This window comes from Leptonychotes weddellii, chromosome 4, assembly GCF_054177405.1.
Source record: "Leptonychotes weddellii isolate Sample4059 chromosome 4, ASM5417740v2, whole genome shotgun sequence".
In the NCBI taxonomy this organism is placed as follows: Eukaryota; Metazoa; Chordata; class Mammalia; order Carnivora; family Phocidae; genus Leptonychotes; species Leptonychotes weddellii.
In genome coordinates, this window is record NC_138372.1 from 170,255,823 (window position 1) to 170,265,553 (window position 9,731).

The 9,731-nt window shown below is 58.9% G+C and overlaps 1 protein-coding gene across 2 annotated transcripts; it reads left to right on the top strand.

Moving 5' to 3' along the window:
* Nucleotides 1-1,331: 1,331 nt before the first annotated feature.
* GRINA (glutamate ionotropic receptor NMDA type subunit associated protein 1) lies at nt 1,332-4,636 on the top strand. Of its 2 annotated transcripts, none has more exons than XM_081816690.1 (7): nt 1,332-1,500; nt 2,485-2,842; nt 2,940-3,052; nt 3,125-3,325; nt 3,462-3,590; nt 3,686-3,829; nt 3,910-4,636. In XM_081816690.1, the coding sequence occupies exons 2-7, from the start codon at nt 2,509-2,511 to the stop codon at nt 4,057-4,059; spliced, it is 1,071 nt and encodes a 356-aa protein (XP_081672816.1). In that variant the 5' UTR covers nt 1,332-1,500; nt 2,485-2,508; the 3' UTR covers nt 4,060-4,636. The 2 variants fall into 2 exon arrangements, with proteins under 2 accessions (XP_081672816.1, XP_081672818.1); XM_081816692.1 differs by having other exon boundaries at nt 1,380-1,607.
* The last annotated feature ends 5,095 nt before the right edge of the window (nt 4,637-9,731 follow it).

Below are 9,731 nucleotides of genomic sequence, written 5' to 3' on the forward strand. Positions count from 1 at the left end.
CCCCACCTCAGCGCCCAAGCAGTGGCCCTTCCCTCTGCCAGGATGGGCCTCTCCCACAGAGCCAGCCAGCTACCACCCCCCATGACTCCCCTCACCACCCTCTTCTTGGTAGATTTAACTTCAACCTAAGTCCCTAACGACCAAGGCCCTGACCTCAACTTCATAGTTGTCATTTTTAATTATTTTTCTCAAAGTGAGCCCCTTAAGTTGCATGAGCTTCTGGTTCTACAAACCTGAATCCATCCCTGCCTGCCCTGTATCTTCTCTTCTCGTAGAACGGATCACCTTCCAGCACACCGTATAATTTACGTGTTACATCAAACCCTGCTGTACAGGGCCAGCCATAGGCAAGCAGTACTCGGGAGCGGATCACACCATGACAGGTGGCTAAGTTTTCAGGAATTTTTGTGAACCAGCTGTTAAATTCGTGGTAGCTTGGAACCAGCTGTGATGGGTGTGTTTGTAACACCAACATGTGCAAGAGTGAGAGCTCAGAGCTTCCCCTGCTAGTCCCCGGTCTGACACGGTGAACCAACATGCCATGGGCACAGGACAGAGCATTTTCCCAACAACTGCGGGTCTGGGCGAGGCCAACCCTCCAAGAACAAGCCCCAGGGCACTGCTACAGAACATCCGGGCCGTGGCAGTCAGCCGTCCTCAGGAGCACGGCTGGAGCCAGGGGAAGAAGCCGACTTGATCTCCAGTCCTGGCAATGAAACAGGGCTAAGAACGCCACCTTTACAAACTGTGAAGATGTGGTGAAGACAGGAAGGTTAAAAGGTCTAGTTTGGTCTCGATGACCGCTAGAGAGGATGGGGCAATTAAAGGATCAGGCCTCTTGATTTGGGATAGACTCGGATGAAAGGGCGAGAGAAAAGGGAAAGTGGTGTTTTAAGACCATGGAGGCATAGAGGGTCCTTGGCAGCTTCAGCACATCCCAGATTTAGGAACTCCCTGAACCAAATTAGCCAGGCCGGGCCTCTGCCTCTAGGATCTTCAGCCCCCACGGCCCAAGCCGACACTTCGGCGGACAGTGCGGGACGCAGGGTGCAGGCCTGGGACTCGGAAAGGAGCCAGCAAGGCGGCCACAGCGGGTAGGACCCAACCGCAAGAATCCCAGAGTTCCAGGTAGAGCCCGGCCCCACAGCCGCGCTCCTACTCCATCCGGCCCCGGCCCCGCCCCGGCCCCGCCCCGGCCCCAGGCCCCGCCCCGACGCAAGACCCCGCGGCGTCTCCCTAGCCGCAGGCCCCTCCCCTGCCCCGCCCACCCCGCGCCCCTGCCCCGCCCCCAGGCCCCGCCCCGTCACAAGGCCCCGCCCCGTCACAAGGCCCCGCAGCGTCTCCCGAGCCGCAGGCGCAGGCCCAGCCGAGCCGGCCGCCGAGCGGGTGCGGGGTTGGGTGCGGGCGCGGGTGCGGGCGCGGGTGCGGGCGCAGCGGCCATCGACCGCGTGGTCGCGCACCGGACACCGTGCGCACCGTTCCGGAGGCGCCCCGCGAGTGGTGAGTCCCTGGCCCGAGCGCAGCAGCGTATCTACCCGCTCGGCCGCTGGGCCGGCCGCCCCCGCGCGGGCCCTGCGCAGACCAGCGGCGTCGCGGTGGGCCAGTCGGTAGGTCCCGCCGGGGCGCACTGCCCGCTCGGCCCGCTGGGGCCGGGCGCGGCGGCGGGCGGCTGGCGGCCGGCCGGTGGGCCGGCGAGGGGCGGGGGCGGCAGCGACCCGTGTCCCGAGCGCCCCCCGACCGGGCAGCGGGGCCCATCCGCCCTCGGTGCGGGATCCGTGGCCGCCGCCCCCACCCGCCTCTCTGTCTCGCTTGCTTTGTTCCCCCGCACGCCCTCTGGTCGCTTCCATCCCCCACACACCCCCGCACCCCGCTGTTCCTGGCGTACCCTCCAGGCAGGCACTCCGACAGCCGATCCAGGCCTGCTGCCCCCCACCTTGGGAGCGAGGGGCAGTCGGACCTGCTTTTGGACAAGGGTCAGGGCTCTCGCTGCTCACAGATGGCCTGGGGATTTCCTGGGATAGAAATAGCCGCCGGCTCTGGCCCCTTAAAGCTGCTTAAGGGGAGGGTGGCTAAGGGGAGGGTCCGGGCACACCCCCACACCTCCCTGACCGCGCCCCCAGCCCCGATCCGGGCTGAGCTCTGACCCGGGAGACGCCAGCAGCGGTCATGAACCTCCCCCAGTTGCACCTAAGAAACAACCGAAACCAAAAAATCCCGAAGCTGACGAAGTCATCGTCTTGCCTGTCCCCTCCTCCACTTTTGGGGTCGTCTTAGAACGGCTCCTTCCGAAGCCCCAGGCCCAGCTAACGGGTCCCCACTGGCTCTCCTGGTCCTTCTGCTCTGGGGTTGCCAATGGCCCTGGGGGCAAAAGTCATGAATGCCCCCCCTTTGTGTCCTCGTTCCCTGCAGCAGGTGGGGCAGGGCCGCGGTGGCTGGTTCCGGGGACTTGTCACTGCAGAGCTGACTTCTCTCTCTCTCCTCTAGGGGGAGACCACAGAATCTGAGGCCATGCCCCATGAAAAGAGTTTCTTGGTGTCTGGAGACAGCTATCCTCCCCCCAACCCTGGATATCCTGGGGGACCCCAGCCCTCCATGCCTCCCTACCCTGGAGCCCCTTACCCACAAGCCCCCTTCCAGCCTTCTCCATATGGCCAGCCAGGGTACCCCCAGGGCCCCAGCTCCTACCCCCAAGGGGGCTACCCTCAGGGCCCCTACCCCCAAGGAGGCTACCCTCAGGGTCCCTACCCTCAAGGGGGCTACCCTCAGGGGCCATATCCGCAGAGCCCCTTTCCCCCCAACCCCTATGGACAACCACAGGCTTTCCCAGCACAGGACCCTGACTGTGAGTAGTAGAGGGGAAGCAGCCGGTGGGGGGTGGGGGGCGCAAGGGGCTCCAGATGCCTTCCCGTGGTGCTGACCCAGCCCGTTCTGCTCCTCAGCACCTCAGCATGGAAACTACCATGAAGAGGGCCCCCCGTCCTACTACGACAACCAGGACTTCCCTGCCACCAACTGGGATGACAAGAGCATCCGCCAGGCCTTCATCCGGAAGGTGGGCGAAAGAGGCTGGGGGAGGGGGGCAGGGGTCCCGCTGGGCAGGGCTCTGAGCTGGCTCCCGCCCTAGGTGTTCCTGGTGCTGACCCTGCAGCTGTCCGTGACGCTGTCCACTGTGGCCGTGTTCACCTTTGTTGGCAAGGTGAAGGGCTTCGTCCGGGAGAACGTGTGGACGTACTATGTGTCCTATGCTGTCTTCTTCATCTCCCTCATTGTCCTCAGCTGCTGTGGAGACTTCCGGCGAAAGCATCCCTGGAACCTCGTTGCCCTGGTAACCCCAGCGCCTGGGCCCCGCAGCCCTCCCTCCCCCCCCCACGCTACCACACTTTGCAGCCACAGGAGGAGGGGGTGGGGTGGGGGCAGGGGTGGGCAGCGGCTCCCACACACGAGGCTCCGTGTCCCCACAGTCGATCCTGACCGTCAGCCTGTCCTACATGGTGGGCATGATTGCCAGCTTCTACAACACTGAGGCGGTCATCATGGCCGTGGGCATCACGACGACGGTCTGCTTCACGGTGGTCATCTTCTCTATGCAGGTGAGGGCCCCTGAAGGCGGGGCTGCTGGCCCCCAGGGCCCAGACGCCTGCGGGGGCCTGGCACCCAGGGCCTCCTGTCCCCCCTGTGCCCACAGACCCGCTACGACTTCACCTCGTGCATGGGCGTGCTGCTGGTGAGCCTGGTGGTGCTGGTCATCTTCGCCATCCTCTGCATCTTCATCCGGAACCGCATCCTGGAGATCGTGTACGCCTCACTGGGCGCCCTGCTCTTCACCTGCGTGAGTGCGGGGGTGGGCGGCCGGGCGGGGGGGCCGGGCGGGCAGGCTTGTCCCTCACCAGTGCTGCCCATCGCCTCCAGTTCCTGGCAGTGGATACCCAGCTGCTGCTGGGAAACAAGCAGCTGTCCCTGAGCCCGGAGGAGTACGTGTTTGCCGCGCTGAACCTCTACACGGACATCATCAACATCTTCCTGTACATCCTCACCATCATCGGCCGCGCCAAGGAGTAGCTTGTGCTCGGGGTCCCACTCGGGCGGTGTGGCTGGCCTGGGCCCTGCCCCTGCTAGGGCAACACTGTCACACCTCTCCTCGCGCCTCCCTGGGCCCAGCCCGGGACTGAGGGCCTCCCCCAACCCTCCTGTGTGTACACTGCAGATACTTCTGTGTGGACCTGCTGCGGCCAGCATGGCCCCCTCTCGCCCTCCGGCCCCGCCAAAGGGCAGTGGGGGCCCGGTTTCCAGGCCACCTCCTGCCCACTCGCTGTTGCATGAGCCCTGTCTGCCAGCCCACCCCAGGGTCTGGGGGCAACACCAGGTCCCAGGGGAGAGGGGTCGAGCCAAGAGGTGAGGGTGCACGTCTCCCCTCCTGTTCCAGCCCCCAACCCCAGCCTGGCATAGAGTCCCCCCCACCCCCACCCCCGCCCTGGAGTGCTGCCCTCTGGGGGGCCTGAGGGGTGAGGGCCTTGTCCCTGTGCTGAGCCCTTAGGGCAGAGAGGATGGGACTATATCAGGGCGGGAGGAGGCCTTCCTCTCGTCTTGTTGTCTTTAAAATTCCAATAAATGGGACCTTGTGCTCTCTGCGTTGTGATCCTTCTCCTGGCCGCTTTTTCGGGGGGATGGGGAGGAGGCTGTGGCACCACCAGGGCAAAGGGAGTGGGAGCAGGTTAGGCTGCCGGGAGGGGAGGTCAAGGGCAGGGAGGGCAGCCAGGCCTCCTCGTGTGCACTCCATCACCCTCCCTGCCACCTTCCCTGCCCCGTCATAGGTACCACGCGCACCGAGCGAGGACACGGACAGGGACCTGGAGGCCTCTGGAGCTTAAGCCTGGTGCCTGGTTCACATGGAGATAGATGGCCTGACTTTGCCTCTCGATCCTGGAACCGCACAGCATGGCAGAGGGTCTTATGAGACCCTTACCATCTTGCCCTGGGCCTGGGGACGCCGTAGGTCACGGACCTGCCCCAGAGCAGACTCTTCCTGGCTCTGCCCATCAGTGGGCACCTGACGTGCCACCTGGGCCGGGCTCAGACAAGGCCCCACAGATCCCTCTGCCCTCCCCATGAGAAACCTGCAGACTGGAGCCTCTGGAGGGAAGCTGGACAAAGACCCTGAGGGCTCGGCCCGTTGGGTCCCTCAGCCTGCCTCTAACACCTTCTGCCAGCCCCCCCTTGCTGCCTCACCCACCCTGGCTCTAGGAGGTGCATTCAGAGGTCAGCCAGCTGTCCACATCCTCACCCTCCCCACAGAGGGGCTCCTGCACTGCCCAGGGCCCAGATCTGTCAGAGGACCTCCCTGCCCTTGGCTCACTGCAGCCTCCCCTCTGCAGGACCCTCCATCTAGTGTGGCTTGAGAATCCTCTCCTGGGACCCCTTGCCCCCCCCACACCCCTCACCCCTGTAACTGGCCTATCACCCCAGCATCCGTGAAGGGACTCACACATTGCAAGCAAGCATCCTTGCCAAGGTCTAAGGGCACCTCCACCGTGGCCCACCTGCCCCAAGTCCATTCTCCCCGCAAACCTGCTGCTGCCGCGTCCTCTCCCATCCATGGTCTCCACCCCGGCCGCCCGGCCAGAACCAGGGTTGTCCTCTCTCTGTCCTACCCGCCTTCACCTGCATGGAAGGCCTCATGCTCACCTGTCCATTCACACCCACCCGCCCTCTGCCTGCTAGGTTTATTTCCAAACACGGATCCCACCACCCTCCTGCTTCAAACTCTCTGAGAGTTGCCAGTGGATGAAGTGCACGTCCTTGCCTGGCCCATGGGCCCTGCCATCTGCCTGCTGGCTGCTTAGCTGGCCTCTCATTGTCCCCTCGTCGCTCAACCCCCGGGCCTGACCTTGCACAGCCTGAGACCCAGGCAGGCCCCACTGCCCTGGGGCGGGGATGCATGCACCCCTGGGCCCTTCCTGGAGTCCAGCTCGCCTTGCCCCGTGGCTGCCTGTGGCACTGTGCCCCTCAGCTGTGTCCACCTGCTAAGTACCAGGCAGGCAATGCAGCCCCCACCCCCCCACCCCTTGGTGGCTGGCTCCTCGAGCAGGTGCAGCTCCCTGGCCAGGACTCTCTGCCCTGCCCATGCTCTAAGCAAGCAGGAATCTGCTCCATGTCAGCTCACAGACCCATCAGGGTTTCAGGCTGAGAAGAACCCCAGAGTGTTGACATGGTGAACAAGAACATCAGTTGAGATGGAGGGAGCTCAGGAATAATACCGCTGAGTGTGACAGGCAAGGAGAGTGTTTTTCTCGAGGAGCTCTGGGAACACAGACTCTCCGCTAAGCTAACCCTGGGGGGAGGCTCCCTGGGGGCAGCGAGGGTCTGCAGGTGTGGTGCAGGGGCACAGCGACGGCCAGGAGGCCAGGGGATAGAGAGAAGAGGCATCTGCTGCCAGAGGGAAGCCCAGGGCCGCACACAGCCAAGGCCCTGTAGGTAAAGGGAACTCCAGCAGGGGACTCCAGAGGAGCCCAGCAACAGAATGTCCAGGAGAAGGCATGAGGTGTGCACAGGTGAAGCAAGCAGGAAAGGAGCCATGGAGGTGTGCCAGAGAGGAGCTCGGAGCAGCTACAGCAGGGCCTGGGGCCGCGGGCATTAGGAGGCGGCCTGCAGCGCCACAGAGGGACCAGGCTGGGCCCAGGGCAAGGCTGACAGGCAGGGCATTTTTCTTTCTTTCTTTCTTTTTTAAAGATTTATTTATTTTATTTGAGAGAAAGAGAGAGCGTCGGGCGGGGCAGGTCAGAGAGAATCTCGAGCAGACTCCTCGCTGAGCAGGGAGCCCGATGCGGGCTTAATCCCACGACCCTGAGATCACAGCCTGAGCCAAAACCAAGAGTCGGACGCTCAGCCGACTGAGCCACCCAGGCGTGCCCAGCAGGGCATTTCTGCCAGTGGAACGTGGCCTGCTCACTGCTGCATCCCTCCCAGGTTAGAGAAGGAGGGGCAGCTATGAACCGGTGAAAGAGGATGTAGAAGGTGCTCACGCTGACTCAGGGAGCAATTGTGGGTGAAGCACTGTTGCTTTTCCAGCCGAGGAAGGAAACAGCCTCCAACCTCTGGGGGCTGGCCTGGTCCTATGAGCAAAGCCCCAGTGTTGCTAGGAGCAGGCACGGCACTCGGATCCAGGCGCTGGTGTTCTGCTGGTCAGATTATAAACAATTTCACACAACACCAGCATCAGACAAGTTCCCTCCGTAATCACGTGTGGACATAGACAAGACAAGGGCAACGTCCAGGCGTAAAGACCAACAGTGCACTGTGCTGCTTACAGACAGCTAACCCCTCTGGCCTGCCCTCCTTCCAAAGAAGAGGTATTGAGACACCCAGGCACAGGACACCCCCTTTCCTGACAGTATGCGACCCAGAGTGAAGCCCTGCCTCCGTAGCTGTCCCCAGTTCACCCAAGGGAGCCCAACCCCCGGTAGGTCCTTTCTAGCCCCAGTCCTGTGACCCCCGGCTGCCCGTCGCCTGAGGTCCCCTCACTGCAGTGAGTGATAAGCCCGGCCTGCACACCTGCTGGCGTGTCCAGTGGGCTTCCACTGGAGGGCACTGAAATGGCTACTAACTATACTAAGGCCAAAGAGGGCTAATGTATTCTTCAACCAAAATGTTTATCTCCATAGGCCATCGTTAAATCCGTCCTCATTTTCAAGGTGAAAAGACACAAAGCATGCATGCCTCCATCACACTCCTTGCCAAGCAACACTGCCCGTGGCCATGGAGAACCATACTGAGAGGCTGGCACAGGACCCCGGCTTGCTGAACACCCAGGCCAGCACCCCGTCCAGGCCCAGGCACACCATAGGTGTCAACTGTGGAGTGAATGAACGAACTTCATGTTCTAGGACCGGGGACAGAGAGTGCTTTAGACTTCAAGACTTTGGCTCAGCATCAACATTAGCAGGAAGTCATTTCAGGAGTGTGGACAGCAAAACTCAAAGCCCAGGAGTATGCATGGAGGCACATCTGGGGAAACCAAGTGGAAGAAAGAGAAGACGCACAGAGAGTCATGAGTGGTCAAGGCCAGGTGTGGAAAACCGAGCATGGGCAGCTCCAGGGTCTGGAGTCCTCCAGAGAAGAGCCTGGGAGTGGTTTGAGTAAAGGCAGATCAGTATGGATTGCCCTGGCGGTGCAGGCGGGGAGAGCCATAAATAGAGAGATGTACCATGTTCATGGATCAGAAGACTTAATAATGTCAAGATGTCAATTCTCTCCAAACTGATATAGAAATTCAACACAATCCCAATCAAAATCCCAGCAGGCTTTATTGTAGAAATTGACAAACATCTTAAAATGTATATGGAAATGCAAACGATGTAGAAAAGTCAAAACAACTTTGAAAAAAAAGAACAAAGTTGGAGAACCCACACCACCTGATTTCATGACTTACTGTAAAGCGAAAATAATTCTATGGAGGAACACATAGATCAGTGGAACGGAATAGAGAATCCAGAAATAAACATACGCATATGTTTTTTAAACAAATGGTAATGGAAAATTGGATACCACGATTAAAGAAAAAGATAGAACCTTGACCCTTACCTCACATCACACACAAAAATTAACTTGGAATGGATCCTAGACCTAAATGTAAAAGCTAAATTTATAAAAACTTTTTAAAAAGATTTTATTTATTTATTTGACAGAGAGACACAGCAAGAGAGGGAACACAAGCAGGGGGAGTGGGCGAGGGAGAAGCAGGCTTCCCGCTGAGCAGGGAGCCCGATGCGGGGCTCGATCCCAGGACCCTGGGATCATGACCTGAGCCGAAGGCAGATGCTTTAATGACTGAGCCACCCAGGCGCCCCTATAAAAACTTTTAGATGAAGACTTAGGTGAATAACTTCATGACCCTAGAAGAAGCAGATTTCTTAGATAAGACACAAAAAACCTGAACCACTAAAAAAAACCTTTGATAAACTTAAAAGCTTTTGTTCTTTAAAAGATACTGCTAAGGAAATGAAAAGGTAAGCCACAACTTGGAGAAAATATTTGCAGTACATGTGTTTGACAAAGGCTTGTGCCCAGACCAGAGCAATGCTTCTGCAATTTCATAATTAGAAGATGCTCAACCTAAGTTTCAAAAATAGTCAAAAGACTTTAGGAACCCCATAAAAGAAGATACACAAATGGCCAATAAACACACGTGAATGTTTTTTGTTTTGTTTTTTTAGATTTTATTTATTCATTTGAGAGAGAGAGAGCACAAGCAGGGGGTGGGGCAGAGAGAGAGAAGCAGACTCACCGCTGAGCAGGGAGCCTGACGTGGGACTCGGATCCCAGGACCCTGGGATCATGACCTGAGCCGAAGGCAGACGCTCGACCTACTGAGCCACCCAGGCGTCCTGCACGTGAATATTTTCAACATCTTTTGTCATCAAGGAAATGCAAGTGAAACTACAATAAGATGCCAATCTACATTCACTAGAAAAGCTCAGACTAAGAGATTTATGATAACAAACACCGGCAAGGATGTAGAGAAGCTGGTGGAAAAGCAGAATGGTACAACCATTTGGGAAAACAACTTGGCAGCTTCTTACAACGTTAAGGATCTAGCAATTCCACTCCTAGATTTTTATCCAAAGATTTGTACATGGTTGGTCATAGCAGCTTTATTCATAGTAGCCAGACATGGAAATGACTGAAATGCCCCACAGCAGGTGAACGGATAAACCCACTGCGATCGTCATGTGATG